General features: G+C 37.0%; 1 protein-coding gene across 3 annotated transcripts in view; it reads left to right on the plus strand.

Moving 5' to 3' along the window:
• Positions 1-17,535, plus strand: part of LOC150080164 (uncharacterized) — a 150,423-nt gene that overhangs the window by 73,941 nt on the left and 58,947 nt on the right. For all 3 annotated transcript variants that reach the window (XM_090381804.1, XM_090381803.1, XM_090381805.1), the window contains 4 exons: positions 342-413; positions 6,938-7,024; positions 10,446-10,531; positions 14,193-14,353. In XM_090381804.1, the coding sequence (XP_090237930.1) occupies positions 342-413; positions 6,938-7,024; positions 10,446-10,531; positions 14,193-14,353 (406 nt within the window). The remainder of the gene's footprint in view (positions 1-341; positions 414-6,937; positions 7,025-10,445; positions 10,532-14,192; positions 14,354-17,535) is intronic.

Genomic DNA, 17,535 nt, shown 5'->3' on the forward strand with positions numbered 1-17,535 from the left:
ATGGTAACATAACCCTCTACGAAAAAATGTTGGCAACAATAAATTTAAGTGGATGAGTGATTTTTTTGTTTTATGTAAATTTAAACCACGTTTTCTTATATTCCATTATTCTTTCATCATAATAATAAATTTTAAGATAGTGTAGTCTGTTCATTTTTTTGGTTTTTTTAACAAAAGGATAAGATACTGTTTATATAAAAAATATTCATCAGTCTCAAAATTTCAACGATTCCTGTAACCATTAGTGATCTAGTACTATATTATATAATATTAATCTTTCATAGTTATTATTATTATTATTATTATTATTATTATTATTATTATTATTATTATCCATGTAGGTATCGGTTGGCACCAGAGATGAAGTGAAAGCTTACAAACCTTATCTATGGCATCGATCTACATTTGAAAAGGTAAGAATTTTAAAGATTGATTTTTCTGTGTTTGTGGAGGTTTCTTCCTCCTTCTTTCCTTTGAACTCTGTAACTTGTGAGCGAAGTATTTTTGCTCTGGGTTTCTCGAATTTGTCTTTCACCTTGACCTTCTCTCAAATTAAAAGGGTAACTTTTATCTACTTCCCTAGTTTCGAGATATGCGTGAATATTTTTATAGACGCATTACTATAACGTAGTAAAGTTTAATTTTTGATAACATATTTAAATGTACAGTATACACAGCACTGTACTGAAAATTGTAATAAAAACGAGAGTTTTTTATTTATTTTATTCATTTGCTTTATTCTAGCAGTTCGCTCCTCGCTAAATAATTTCTTACTGTCCGTAAAGAAGTCGCGGTAAAAATTATTAATTATTTACAAGCCAAATTATGGTAAATTATAGTATAGTATAGTATGGGAAGGTATGTTTTAAGGCATACTATGTTTTTATAGGCATACTTAATGTTTGCAAAATTTAGTATTAAGAATAATTCCAAGAAAAAGCCCTGAACCTTCACTGGAACTTGCTAACTCAGTTATATTTGAAAAGGCTTAAAAATGTCGCAGCATGTTCCAGGCATCATTGACAAGATTTCGATCTAGCAGAAAATAGCTTAGCCAATTTGCTACTCGCGTTTACCTATGAAACGACACGTAACATACAATAAGAAAAAAAATATTCTTTTTTTAGAATGGACTGGAGATTGGAGAATTTTAATCACAGGAAATACAGAGAAGTGTGAAAATGCGAAACTCGGAAGCGCAGGCAAATAGATAAATGCCGTCAGGACTTAAAACTATCTAACGTCTAATACTCTCTTGATCTCTTTCCATGTACATAAGCAATTAATGCATTATTGCATTATTTTGTCAGCCAACACTAAAAGAAAAGATTCAAGAACTATGATTCCATTTTGACAACGGTAAAGGGAAGGCAGTTGTGAATGTCATTCCACCGTTAATAAATCACATATTAAGGCGCATTTAGGGCTAGAGCCTCAAGCTGCAAACAGATTTAGACTATGTATATAAAGTGCTTAGCATCATAATACACAGCCATTTCTGAATAAACAGAAAATTTTTAAGGTGGCATCGTTTTAGGTTATATCTCATATTGTGAATGCCTTCACAACGAGTTGCCATGATATTGCACTACTTCGAATAAGTAACGCTTCACCTAAGGAGAAGACTAGTGTTACTTATTCTCAGATAGGTACCACCACCCAGACAGCACTGTTTCAGGGCTATTTATGTATGTATGTGAATATCTACTCGAATATCCACTTGTCCCTATTAGACTTAGAAAAGCAAAAAAGGTAGAGGGAAAGTTATAGTAGGAGTGGAAGAGGAAAAGAAACAGTGTAGAAGAATGAAAGGGACAGTAACTCCTTCAACTCACACCACTCAAAAACTCATAAACTCCTCGAATAGGCAACGCTTCCCCAGTGGAGAAGGCTGGTGTTACCTATTCTTGGAAACTCCGGACATCATCAAGCTCCCCCTAGCAGCACTGTTTCAGGGCTATTTATGTATGTATGTGAATATCTACTCGAATATCCACTTGTCCCTATTAGACTCAGAAAAGCAAAAAAGGTAGAGGGAAAGTTATAGTAGGAGTGGAAGAGGAAAAGAAACAGTGTAGAAGAATGAAAGGGACAGTAACTCCTTCAACTCACACCACTCAAAAACTCAAACTCCTCGAATAGGCAACGCTTCCCCAGTGGAGAAGGCTGTTGTTACCTATTCTTGGAAACTCCGGACATCATCAAGCTCCCCCTAGCAGCACTGTTTCAGTGCTGCTTGGCCCTTCGTCAGTGAGTGGGTAGGTACCCAAGTGATGCAATGATGGCAAAAACAGTTATGAAGTATAACTCCACAATATGAGAGATGCCTGATGGTGTATGATGTATTTAGACTAAGGCGCATTTAGGGCTAGAGCCTCAAGCTGCGAACAAATTTAGACTATGTATATAAAGTGCTTAGCATCATAATACACAGCCATTTCTGAATAAACAGAAAATTTTTAAGGTGGCATCGTTTTAGGTTATATCTCATATTGTGAATGCCTTCACAACGAGTTGCCATGATATTGCACTACTTCGAATAAATAACGCTTCACCTATATATGTCTGGGTGGTGGTACCTATCTGAGAATAAGTAACACTAGTCTTCTCCTTAGGTGAAGCGTTACTTATTCGAAGTAGTGCAATATCATGGCAACTCGTTGTGAAGGCATTCACAATATGAGATATAACCTAAAACGATGCCACCTTAAAAATTTTCTGTTTATTCAGAAATGGCTGTGTATTATGATGCTAAGCACTTTATATACATAGTCTAAATCACATATTTTAATAGCATGTGATCGAAGAGCACTAGTTGATCATGTCTAGAAACACCATGCTCCCCGGAAACTCCTAAAACCCTACAACAACAACAACAACAAACACCATGACAAAAGTTGCCGAAGAATCACTCAAGAAGAGATAGAACGTACAGGGAAGTTGTCAGTGAATATATTTTACGCAGAGCATTGCATTAAAAGCTCACAGATCGCTGCTGCCCGCAAACCTTTAATCACGAAAGATAATGGACCCCATGCCTAGAAACACCATGCTCCCAGGAAACTCGATTCTTTCGTCCAGCAAACAGAAAACCAACCTCAGAACACGCGCAATTTACAGAATTGCAATATGGCCTTAGTTGCCAATGCTCTTAAAACCCTATTACAACAACTACAACAAACGCCATACCAAAAGTTGCCGAAGAATCATTCAATAAAAGATAAAACGTACAGGGAAGTTGTCAGTGAATATATTTTGCGCAGAGCATCGCATTAAAAGTTCAAAGATCGACTGCTTCCCGTAAATCTTTAATCACGAAAGATAATGGACAGTAACCATGCTTGATGGAACTGGCTTCTACAGATACAGGAAGGATAAAGAATTGATTGTAAGCATGTGGGAGTATGGGGATCAAAATCACTTGTCCTGTTAAAAATCATACCACTAGAGGAATGTATAAATATTTCCATCGGTGCACATCATGTGACATAAATTGGTAGAAACAAGGTCGGATTCAAACTGCTTTGAATTTATCTTGAATTTTTAATAATTTCCAGGATCTGTGGAAGCTAGGGGGAAAGTGTTCACAAAGATTGCCTCTTGTATTACCGGCTCTATGTTGTATTAAAAGTTGGTCTGTAAAACTTTCTTTTTTCATAGTGTTCCATTATATCTGATAACATGGTGTGTGTGTGTATTGTAGGCGCCTCCGTAGCCAGGTGGGCAGGAGCAACAGTGCGTAGCACACGCTTCTTGATTAGACCGGGGTTCGAGCCCGTGACCACCAAATACGGAGGATGCGGAAAGGTCAGGGAATGACCACCGCATATCCCCGGAGCAATATGGCCTGAGTTGCTAATGCTCCTAAAAAAAAAAACCAAATAACCAAAAAAAAAAAAAAAAAGTGTGTATTGTATAAATCAAATTCAATATAAATACTGTAATATAAAATAAGAGCGCAGATAAATAATATAAAATAAGAGCGTAGATAAATAACATAAAATTAGAACACAAATAACAACAATAAAGGCCATTGGATATACTATTGAAAATGAGTTAAAATTACAACCTAAATTGTATGCGTTTGACAGTGTTTTTCTTGTTTTTCTCCTTTCTCGGGGTTTTTCCTCTTCGCTGCTAGCTTTGGCCTCTTCATAATACAGTACCAATTGCCGAAAAATAGCTTTCCCGTGTTACAGCAGCGTTCTGCAGTGACGCACTCTACGCTACGTTGTGAATAAAGAAAATAGCTCTGCAATTTCGTTTTCCATTTGGACAAGAGCACTGTAGCATATTATTTAGATTATCAGATTCTAGATGAAACATGAGACTCTAAAATGTCGTAGCCTTTTATTCTTAAGGAAATACTCAGTGAGAGGATTGGAGTAAAGGGCAACAAAAGCAAAACTGGAAGCGTTTCGGTTTTTTTTTTTTTTTTTTTTGCAGATAAGCATGTTTCATTGGTTTGACTTTTAATAAAATATGATGAAAATGTACTCCGATGATCAAAAGTTAAGGAACAAACAAAAACTCGAATACATTTTTAAATGCAAATAAAAATATTGGCAAATATTCGTCATTTACGAAACAAAACTTGTAAACAAAATTGAGCACAACCTGCTACAACATGAAAGTCGAGTAACCAAATTAAAACAGCATATTTTCTGAATCTTTTTATTTTGCATTTATCGCTGACACTATCGATTTCAGGACAGCCATTATTGCCAAAATATTACGAAGACACTGTTCGAAGGTTCTTTGAGATGGAGATCAATAGAGAGAAAATGGAGGTCAGACAAAATGAGGCCGAAATTGTAAGCAGACTGTGACATAGAATTGTAAGCAGACTGTGAAATCAATTCCAAAAGACGAAAATTACTCTCAAAAACCTTTCCGAAGTCATCCTCATATCACTTCCGATTAAGATGGCCATTACTATCCCACTATGAGGCGTTGAAGAGACTTCATAGCATGGCAACTTGCTTTGCAGCTTTGGATCTAGAAGATCTAGAAAAGGAAGTTTTATCCAGACATTTCAGCCTTGAATGCAGAAAACTTCACGGGAGAAGTATTTATAGACGGCGACCAGCTGTCTGTGTTCCCTGAAGTTCAAATTGTTGTTATTGTTATTTTATAGTTTTAAGCGCATCAGCAAATTAGACCATGTTCTTTGGCTGATTTTCCTGTTTTCTGGACGTAAACTCCTAGTTTTCGGGAGAAAAAACCATGCAGTCCTCGCCTGAGAAAATTCCTCGCGTCATTGGCGGGATTCGAACCAAGGCCTTTTCTATCGTTGTGGATGACTGTGTTTATATGCACTGTATATGAACTTCGAGGGTTCGATTTAAATTGGTGCTACAGCATGTTGATTAGACCCAGGGATGATGGGGGCCATGATGCTTTTTACTGATGAATTAAGATGCAGTTCAATCAAATTCTCGACGCACATTCATTTCAAAAAAGAACAGAAGGCTAGATTTAATCTCATTAACATCGGGGTAGGAAATACATTTTCAGTTAATGGCGTTGTGGGCTAGAATCACTGTCAATGGCCCAATAGATTTAACCGCATAAGAAACTTTCACTGCTGTAAGAATGAGACGAGATTTCTTGATTCCTGCTGCAGGAACATTTGGTCCAAACTTTTTTTTTGACGGATATTAGGATATTATTGTCCATTAAAATCTCCTCGTTATCCTCACAGAGCTCTCTTAGTGAACTGATACATTCAATGCGAGTATATATAGCCTTATGGAATGGTTATCCAGATTTCCAGATATCAGTCGAACAGAGCATATCTGGGTTGTAAGCAGAAGGGTTTCCAGCCAGCTACAGATTCCTTCCCAGAAAACTCACTGAGCTTGCATCAGCATTTACAGAACGATGCTCTCTCCTTCAATCCAGGTGTTTCTGCTGAACTTCCTTTAAATACGATCTGCAGAATAGACAGCAAGATTATCTACCAGCTGAATTGGATCTCCATAAAGAATTATCTCTGTATCTAGTAAAACTAGTGTCCGGGGATACATCTGTGGAAACGCTTTAAAGTTGTTGCCTGAAATTATCAGACGTACTGGATCTCACCAACGGGCAAAACATCATTTTTTTCCAATTCAGTCATCCAAGAAGCAAAACCATGATGATCAAAATCAGGTGATAAAAATCATCTAACATCATTGAAGACATTTTGTATTCAACGCTTGCTCAGGTGCAAAGTGGCTAAGGTGGCTGTTAGATATACAAGTACAAATAAATACAATGTTTTCGCGCTCATTATATCTTATTGTGTAGTTATAGTTTATGATTAGGAAACTGGCTTACTTTTACACCTAAAAAAAAGACCAATGATTTTACTAACATAATATACATACGTACACATTTAGAGTAGTAGCCTAAAAATTTTAAATTTATGTCTAAATAGCAGAAGAACAAAAGTTAACCTATCCAATTATCATACAATGTGATCAGTTTCGTGATTATCAAATGTTAAAGTCAAATTTTCGAACTTGGGTGACATCTGTGACACTCATCTCGCAACTCGAGAAGTGGAACTTCCTACAACTGACAGAAATGCGGAGTTTTTGCTCACAATTTATGGTCCTTTCAAAGTATCAGAGTACCTCTTACTTTTAAAGGGCCATAAATTTTCCAGTTCATTTCCAGTTTAAGGAATGGTGGATAGGGATTTTCATTGAGAACAGAATATGGTACGCTCTTTCAATATTCTAGCTTGTTTATTTTTATTTCTTGTAATGTCTCCACTAAAACAGCCTGATAAGTGCAATCTAAAATAATCAAATGTATTTTCCAGTGTGTTTTTTCTAAATGTTAATTTTATGGACTGTGTATGGAAGCATCTACCAAAACACTTTTAAAGAATAATTTCCACTTATTTTCTGATTGGATGCTATAATTATGCTTAAATAAATTTTTGCAGAGTTCCCTGTTTCGTGAATTTCTGCTAACGAAAATAGTTAATGGAGAACGAGCCAGCTATTTAGCGCCCAAGTTTTCTCGCATGCAGGTAATACAATGTATTCAACAGTACTTATAATCATATTTACAATATTTTCAATATATGTTGCGTAAATCAGATGTTAGTTATATTAATCCATAAAATTACATTGTGACCATATTTGAATAACCATTTTAAATTTGAATAAACCACAACTTCTAAGTTACGAGTAGATGTTACTCATAATTTCAAGCAAATCCACTATTCTCCTTAGATAAGCCAAGAAAATGTCAAGTTTCAAATACTTCGCGGGGTAAGGTAAACATATGTGGGTTGTACGGCAAGTTCCTGATCCGAACTGAGCTTGGGGTGCGAAAAACATACTCGAATTTACATCACAATTGGAGTCCTCGTGGGTAGTTCAGTGTAATCGCCGTCCTCCTTCCCCCCACTGGATGGAAAAGACCTGAGTTCAAGTCCCTTCAGTGACGCCAGGAATTTTTATCGGCATTTTTCACAATATGGCTGAGTTCGTCAGGCTGAGACGATTGCAGCATGGTTTTTCTCCCGCAAACTCGAGTTAGTGATAGTAAGAGTAATAGTATTCGCCATATAGTGCAAGGAAGCCACGGGCTTTTGCTACACTGGAGAAAAAACCCACCAAGTAGATAAGAAATTACAAATTACATGTTTCCCTCCTCACATAGATAACTATTCAGTTGACCTTTGAATTTATTCAAACGCTCAGATTCAACTACTGCGAGAGCAATTTGTTCCAGCAATCAACGACTTTGCTGTTAAAAGAAAACTTCCCAAATCTAATCTAAACCTCAACCCCTGTAATTTTAATTTATGGTCCCTAGTTCTGGAATTCTTTACAACGATGAAAATTTCACCTTCATTCATTTTATTAATCCCTCCTAGAACCTTATAAACCTCAATCAGGTCATCTCTCAGGTGCCTGGTTGCCAAGCTCTGTAGCCCAGAGAATCGGAGTCTTTCCTCATACGGTCCTTTTGCCAAATTCACCTTTCGAGTTGCCCGTGTTTGGACCGTTTCAACAAGCTCAATGTATTTTTGAGATGAAGTCTCCATACTTGAACACAGTATTCCAAATGTGGTCTTACAATTGCCTTATACAGAAATTACAAATTACACGTTTCTCTCCTCACATAGATAACTATTCAGTTGACCTTTTATGATCTCACTATCTCTACAGGATAACATTCGATAAACCATCAATCGGACACTATGGACTTTTGTGCCTGCCTGTTTACACTGTTCAGAAAACTTCATATCTTCCAGTATCGTGACTCCCAGATCCGTGTCTTCCTCTACTCTTTTTAACTGAGTTCTACTAAGTGTATAATTTATTTCGGGGTTGCTGTTCCCCGAGTGTAAAAGCTTGCATTAACACATAGCCCGTTTCTCTGACCATCTTTGAAGGCTGTTCAAGTCATCCTGAAGGAACACTGATCATCAACGACTCTGCTCATCTTTGCGTCATCTACAAATTTTGACATCACATCACACCTTATATCCCTTCTTCTATGCCATTTATGAAAATGAGAAACAACAGTGGTCCAAGAACTGATCCTTGAGGAACCTCCACTCCTGACGTTACACCAATATGAAGAATATCCATTCATTACAACCCTCTGCCTTCTGTCCTGCAGTCATCCAGCAATCAATCTTAGAATTTTACCAGCAATCCCACGCTGTTCAAGCTTATACAGTAACCTCTCGTGAGGGACCACGTAAAATGCTTTGCTAAAATCCAAATAAACTATTTCTTAATTATTCTCAAAATCCAGCTAATGAGTAACTGTCAAAATAGTCTACTAAATTAGTCAAGCATGATTTTCCCTTAACAAAGCCATGTGAGGTTTTTTAACTTCATAATGCCATATCTATCTAAATGTCCCTGGACTGCACTCTTAATCATTGCCTGTAGGGTTTTACGTACCACTGAAGTCAGTTAACTGGTCTGTATTTATCTACTGCACTCTTAGAACGCTCTTTATGTATTGGCGATATGTTGGAACTCCCTCAATCTAAAGGAATGTCCCCTGAGTCCAAAGATGTCCTCATAATTAACCTCAATGGTTCAATACCTCTTGAGGTCTCCCTCAAAACTATCTGGTATGTCATCAACTCAGAAAGCCTTACTTGCCTTTATGCTCAAAAATGTTTCTAATAAACAGCCACCTGTAATTAGGAAATCACTAATTTCACATGGCTTGGCCTCACTCGCAGAGCCTCTTCTCACCATGAAGGGTCTTTTGTCAGCAAAGACCGATGCAAAGTACCTATTCAGTTCATCCGCAACATCAGCTGGATCATCGTGCACAAGGGTCCGATCTGATTAGCTTTCTTCTTCTCTGTATTCACATACATGAAAAATTCCTTGTCCCCATTCTTTGCTCTCTTAGCCAATGCTTTTTCATATGCAGCCTTGGCCTCCCTAACCTTATTTGTGGTTCTAGTGGTACTATTACAGATCAACTTATATCTGTTGTAGGCTTCAGTACTTTTAATCGCTCTGCAACTGTCCCGTGTTATCTTTTTCTGCTCTATTTGACCGGCCAGCTCTGCAGTCATTCAGGTGGGCTTACTCTCTTCCTGCTGCAATATTTTCTTAACGGTATGTATGCGTTCATGGCTTCTATGATTTTTGCGCTTTCAAAGTATTCCATAATTCAAATGTATTCGCCCACTCTCGGCCATCCGCTCAATTCACAGATGCCATATGATGCTTTAAATTGCAAAGAAGAATCATCCTCTGAAGTTAAAACCCGTGCCTTTACTATCTGAAACAAGAAACAGCACCGTATTTAGCAGTCACGGGCTTGAACCCCCGTTATTCAAGGTACGTTTTTAAACGCATTTAATGCATTTTACTAAAAGAAACTTTGCTCTGATAACAATGAACTGCATTTAATGGTCAGATGACGTTAATAATCTCACAGTATTTTATTTACGTCCTACTCCTACTGTTCTCTCGTTTGTTACAGCGAGTGGTAGTAACTTGCTTTTGGATTGCACCTTGTACGCGTTAGGTATATAGTTCAACTCATACATACATTGGTAGGTGATGATATCGACTTAGCATCCCCACGAACATATTAACACTCAGGTTAACGTTCAGGTTCACAGTACGAAACTTTATTCCCGTTCAAGGCCAAACCATATAGATAGGGACACTTTCTATCACAGGATATCCGATCATGTAAATCGTATACAAGAGGTACTAGTGCATTTGTCTGTGCAGCGCTCGTGGCTGAAATGTTTCATTTTATTTATTTATGTCCACATAATATAAAAGCTAATGACACTTCAAGAACGTTTGCACTACGAATGAACAATGTTAACTTTCATAGTTCTTTGTCGCATAATTTTTCTTATTTATGCAATTTATCTACTACTAATAATTCCATGAGCATTTCAAGTTTTACAAGTTTTATATTTAATGTATATATTATTTCTATAGGATCGAACAAGGACACAAATGTTAGAAGATATCGTGACCAATCTCCAGAATCATGCAGAAACCGGACAGATACCCAAACCTTATAGGTATGAAAAAGTTTATATTTAAAACACACAGCCGAACAAAAAGCAACGATGAAACTTACTGTACTGCCAGATAATAGTCGAAGAATCAGGAAGCCTGAGTGTGATTTCACATGATTGTTAAAGAGCAAGGGGGAGGAATGTTTGAAAATCCCTTGGGAGAAAAAAATGATTGTATTACAATTTGTTTGTACTTTACTATAAACGTTACAAAAATTTACTAGCCCATTACATTCATCATCATCTTCCTCACTGTTCCAACCTAAGGTTGGGTTGTGTGGGTCAAAGCCTTCCATCTTTTTTTATCTTCCCAGATCTTGTCTTCTATCATTCTCTCCCACGCAATTCCCTTTGTTTCCACAACTTCTCTAATCTGATCTCTTCGTCTTCATCTTCGTCTTCCTGTCCGTTTTCATCTCAAACCTTCTTCTTGGTAGTCTGTCCAGGTTCATTCCCTTCATGTGTCCAAACTATGGCAAACGTGATGTAATAATCTTCTCCTTCAGACTTTCTATTCCCAAATTCGTTCTTATGTCAGTATTTCTTATCTCTTCTAGTTTTATCTAGCATAGTCCTTAGCACCTTCATTTCCATTGATTTTTTATCCTCCACGTCTCAGCACCATAGGTCAATATAGGGACCAAATATGCCCTATTTATCAGCTTTTTACACTTCACTGGGACTTCCCTAGCCCATAATCTTAATGTAATATGATAATCTGTAATGTTAATAGCCCATAACAGGCTATTAACATTATAGAAGAAACTGACTAGCTGCTTTTCTCCTAGTTAGTTATCCGGGCTACCATCCTTTGTTAATAAACTCCCTAGGTATTTAAAATTATCCACAACTTCCAATATTTCCTTCCCCAATTTTACACCTTTTATACTCACCTCTCCCCCTCTGTCGATCACCATTTCTTTGCTTTTCTGGCCACTTATCTTTAGATCATACTCACTAAATACTCTTTCCCAACTTAGTTTCTCTTGAAGTTCTTCCTCCTTGTTTGCCCAAAGGACATCATATGCAAACACCGATGTTCCACCTTTTTTATCACCCACCGCTGCAAGGTTATTGTCCATGAAAATAATAAAAAGTAGTGGTGGCAATACACTGCCCTGTCAAAGTCCATTGGTCAATGAAAACCAATCTGAATTTCCAAATTTTGCCCTCACACAACTTTCACACTTTAAATACATATTTTTAATCATTACTACCTCCTCCCTATCTATAGCCATTTTCTCCAAACTTTCCCGCACTTTTTCTCTTTGCACACTATCCTATGCCTTTTCAAGGTCTAAGAATATCAGAAAAAGGCTCTCGGAAAACTCCCAGTGTCTTTCTAGCAATTCTCTTAAGGAAAATATCAAGTCAATCGTTAACCTTCCTCTTCTAAATCCGTACTGTTCTTCCCTCATTCTCTCTTTAATTTTATTCCTCAATCTTGTTTCAAGAATTCGCCCAAAGATTTTAGCACAGTAGCATAATAGGATGATTCCCCTATAGTTGTTGCATTCTATTCTGGACCTTTTCTTAAAAATTGGTATAATGATTTCCCTTGTTCAATAATCTGGTATTCTTTTCTCTTTCTGAAGTAGGCTGATAAAATCATAAAGTTATTTTAGTCCGATATTGCTTGCAGCCCTAATAACTTCCACTGGTAATTCATCTACTCCAGGTGATTTTCCATTCTTCATCTTTTTCATTGCTTCTTTTACTTCATCAAGACCAACTTTTGGGCTCTCTTTTCTCATTACATTATCATCTAAAATTTTTCAACCATAAATTATAATAAACAAAATGATAAAAATTCCGATAAAAAGACATTTTTCGGGTGTGAAGTGTTATATCATAGTTGTAGTTTTGTTTTTTTTATTCGAAATTTATTTAATTCCAAACTGTCATGTGTTCATTGATATTTATATAAACAACTAGCTACCAATATTTATTTAATTAAAATTATTATTTTATTATTTGTTTATTTTTTGGAGTGAAGATATATAGTGAAGAGTAAGATATATATAGTAAGAGATATAGTGAAGATACACAAAGGCGCCTCAGACAGCACGCGACGTTCCTAAAAGTGCCTTCATTTTGTTATCTCGCCAACAGTGATGTCACGTTACAGATGAATGCGTTAAAAGGGATTTGAAATTCCACTTTTAAGAGCTTTTATAAGATCTGATATAAGATTAACATGTCATAAATGACTATTTACAATGCTGATATAATTCAGTCAATGACGAACCACCAGTAATTTTTTCTGACTATTAAATGATCGACTTCTCCAATGACCTAATAAAAAATCCCTTTAGTTTCTTTCTAGAGCCAATAAAGCTAAGAAACAGATTTATTAAAGAAGATTTTTCTTCTTCTTTAATAAATGAAGAAGAAGCGACTTTATTAAAGAAGAAGAAGAAGAAAAGCAATTTCTTTATTGAAGAAATAGCTTTTCTTCAATAAATGATTAATTCTGTATTAAGTTTTTCATTCAATGAATAAATGTGATTAACCTAGTACTGTATTTCATTCAATGAATAAATGTGATTAACCTAGTACTGTATTTCATTCAATGAATAAATGTGATTAACCTAGTACTGTATTTCATCAATTTTTCAACTTGTTTTGAAAATTTAATGTATACAAAGGGAATTCGAAAAGTTCATAGCATGAGTATGAAAGGGTGGTGGTACAGTGTTAACAATTTGTGTGGTTAGTGTATAACACTTAAAATAGTAACCCACCACGTTTTTCATGCAGTTTCGATAGTCTGTTTAATCATAAGTCCTGAAGTTGGTGAATGAGAAAAGATGGAAAAATCAATCACCGTGCAGTCATCCAATATTTTGGAAAAAGGGACTAACACTAATGGCCGTTCATGAGGATATGCTTACAACATAGGAGAGGGTACCCCCTTCCTATTCCGTTGTTAAGAAGTGGGCAGCAGAATTTAAACGAGAGAGAGAAATCCTGTAAGGTGACTCTCGCTGTGGAAGAACCGCAACGTCTATCACGTCCAGATCAGAAACATACAAGTGTTATGAAGCGAACATCTTCATTGTTTTCAAGCAGATCCAGCTTGAAATTTTCTTACAAGATTTGTGATCATAGATGAGACGTGAGTGCATCACTTTCTGCTAGAGACCGAGAATTAGTCCAAACAGTGGAAACATAGTTCTCCCCTCCAAAGAAAGCCAAGTCGATTCCTTCAGCTGCAAGGTGATGGCAAAGGTTGTTTTTGGATGCAATGCTGATGGGGTGTTGCTAGTGGAGTACTTTCAGAAAGGCCAGACACTCACAGGGACATATTACGCTAATCTTGTGAGGCGCTTGCGTGAAAACATCAAAGATAAACAGAGAGAAAAACTCAGAAAATGGGTCTTGTTCCATCAGGTTGGACCATACTCCATGTTTACCAGATCTAGCACCATTAGACTTTCACCTATTTCCTAATTTGAAAAAAATTCCTGGGTGGCATCCATTTTCTCATCAATAGTGATGTCATTGCGGCAGTGGATGCAGCCTGAAGGCCCAAGAGAAAACTTTCTACTCAGTTGTAATCAAGTAACATGTTACCAGACTCCTGAAATAAACCTTTCATGCTCAGAACTTTTCAAACGCCTCTCGTATTTTATTATAATCTTAACACGTTTTCTTATTATAGACGGGGTTCGTGGCGACCAATAGGTCATATGCGTTCTGCCAGCCCTCTCTTAGACAGTGTTCGTGATACTTTTGAAAGCTTTGATCAGCTGGAAAAGGATTTCTCGAAAGCTTTTCAAACAGAACAGAGTTTGTGCGATGTGGTTTTTAACGTCGGACAAGGTAAGCAAAAAGAGAGAGAGAGAGAGAGAGAGAGAGAAACTTTTATCTTTGCATAAATATTAATATCAAGAAAAATATTTCCTGCGCTTATCTGTATTATTAATGTCGTTTTTATTTTAATTATACATTTTTCAGAACATTAGCATTAGCAGAGGCATATGATGCAAGAAAGCAAGCTTATACAGTCCACTTCTTCCTTGAATTTATTTAAGCTGCCAACTTCCACAACGACAGATGGAAGTTTTTTCCATCTGTCGTTGTAGAAGTTGTGTGGAATGTGTCTGAGTTTTTAGGTCTCAGGCGGAGGTGTCATGGTTTTATTTCCCAGAAGTTCGTAATTTTCTTCCAGCAAACAGGCAAATCGACTACAGGATACACGCAATTTACACAATATACACAATATACTGAAGCCTCATAGCCTTATTTACTTTGGCATTAAATACACACACACACATACACATACACGCACACGCATAATTAATTGAATGATGAGTGTTAACTTTCATAGTTAATTTTAGCTGTAAAATTAACTAGCCATATGCGAGAAGGAAAAGGGTTAGCCTGATTTCAATTTTCGTACAGCATTCTAAGATCGTCAGGTGTCTTTATATAGCATTTAAAAGATAAAAGCTCCAGTTTTCAGTAGAAAAATCATGCGGCCGTCACACGATCAAGCCGACCACGGTGTGATGGAAAAAAAACTCATTAAAAGTTTCTTTCATCAAGGGATTCGAACCTAAGCCATTTTCTACACAGTGTGGGAGGACTTTGATTATAATCACTGTTCTTGCAAGTCTGGAAAAAGGTGTTTTAACTTCTCTTTAGGTTTATTTTATAAAGTTTTTAGCGGACTTTATAAGTTAAACTTATAAATAGCCATTTTATTTTGGTATTAGCAGTAAGTACTTTTATAGTAAAATGGCACTTAGAATTAATACCGAAATCAAAATAGCAAAAGAAGTTTTCTCCTTTTTTTTTGACGACTGGCTCTATAATTTCATGCTGCTAGAATCGCAGTTGCAACGTTGTAGAACCCCAAGGTTATTATAGTACTGCGGAAGCAATTTTTTTCTGTCGTGATTGAAATTGGATACAAAGGAAAGAGCAGGTTCAGAGAGATAAATAGGAGTTTCCGGCGGAAATTATACCAACAGCTAAATTTTCTTTTTTACATCTTACGTGTGAATGACTCTACTTATTCTAAATATTGTTCAACGTACGCTATGTGTGTAAACCGTTCTCTGTATGAACAGTTATTTTTATTCACTAGTATTAAAAAATATTAACATAACTTTTAAAGATACACATTCATTTCCATTAAATAATTTTTAAACATGCCAATATACTATATTTAATTGTTATTTGCATACGATTTAACTTTCAGTTACTTTTTTTATCAAGCGTGCACTAATCTACGAGTGTTTTAGGCCTAAAATAGTATTTAATCTAACGAATGATTCCGAAAAATATTAAAATATCAAAAAGTTGCATTAAAATAGCACACATGCCCTAATTAAGAGACATATTCGCTCGGTAACCTACTTTGTCACCATACGGAAGTCTCGTTAAATATTCAGAACTCCAGATAGTTTTCATTTCAGGTTGTGCTCGACCAGGTAGTAAGGATGCTGATAAATTTTTACTAACCGCATAATTTTTTTCATTTATCTTCTAAAATATACTTTCTTAGCCACTCGCCTAACACTGTTGGTCTCGTGGGTGACACAGTAGTTAAAATCACCTTTCTCCCACACCGAGTGAAAAAGGCCTATGTTCGAATAACGTCAATAGCATAAGAAATTTTTATGGCTTTTTTTTCACGTTTTTCTGCTATTGGGTTTCAGGCGAGGGGAAACTCGTGTTTTTCGTTCAGCAAACAGAAAAATCACAATACAGTTAATTACAGATTAACTTTATTTTGGTTACAGATTAATTGTAACCAGAATACTGTGTACGCCCCATAGCCTTGCTTGCTTTGGCGCTTAGCACATGCCTAAACGCGTAACGCACATAATATTTCATGATACAAAATATCTCGTGGGGTTACCTTTGCCTGTAATACAGCCAGTACATGTTATGACATGGACCTCACAATGTGTTTTAGGGTGTCCTGCGATGCTGGACTGTTCGAATGTTCTTTTTCCAGTAGGTCCCAAACATGCTCAGTTTGGTTTGGATCGGATGAATTCGGCGGCCATGCGAAGATGGAGAATTCGTTGTCATGTTCCATGTTCCTGAAACAAGTTAGTAACCTGCTTGGCCTTGTGCCATGGCGTGTTGTCTTCTTAATAGATCCAGAGTTGTCTGGATACACTATCATCATGAAGGAGTGTACTCGGTCGGCAATGATGGGCGTTCCCGTCGAGCGTTGATTAAATCAGCGGATCCAGAGCATGGCATGAAAGCAGTCCCCAAACCATAACATCATCGCCTCCAGCCTACCGAAAACTACCAGCATCCAGGTGCCATGGCATCATGTTACGTTCTTCACATGTCAATACGCCCATCAGTAGGACAGAGTTGGAAACGGAATTCGTCAGACCAATCGTTAGTTTGATGTATCTGGGCAACACTGGATCACCAACAGTTAATGGTCCAGTGTTGTTTGTGCTGACGTGCCTATGTAAGGCGCAATTTCTTGTGTCTCGTGGTGAGCATAGGTACATATGACGGGCATCGAATGCCATAGCCTATATGAGCTAATTGCCAATGAATTATCCATGTGGATATTGGCTTTCCTGTACCTACATTGTACTGGGTCGTTAGCTGGGCTATTGTGCTGCATCGCTGCTGTGTTGTGAGACTAGATATATGACGCTCACCATGAGAGTTAACAATATGTGGCTGTCCACATGTGACCTTTGGCTGGTTGTTCAACTGCTGTTGAGCTTACGTTACACTCCTAATACCACAGAACTGGAACACTTAACCATGTTGATCATCGTCTGTATACTGGCGCTGCACATCTTGCCACCACAATCTTTCCCCATTCGAAGTCGGAAAGCTTTCGACACCGACCCATTCTACCTCACAGACACTCAAAAAATGATCGCCAAGTGTGCGAAATACATTATATCAGCCGTTCCCGACTAGTCTTCAACAGCGTCACACACCAGTCCATTTCAACACAATGGGGGTGTTTGATAATGCGAAGGAATTCAGATATACAAACACGATGTACT

Source organism: Mastigoproctus giganteus, chromosome 9 (assembly GCF_048544385.1).
Source record: "Mastigoproctus giganteus isolate SK-2022 chromosome 9, ASM4854438v1, whole genome shotgun sequence".
Lineage (NCBI taxonomy): Eukaryota > Metazoa > Arthropoda > Arachnida > Uropygi > Thelyphonidae > Mastigoproctus > Mastigoproctus giganteus.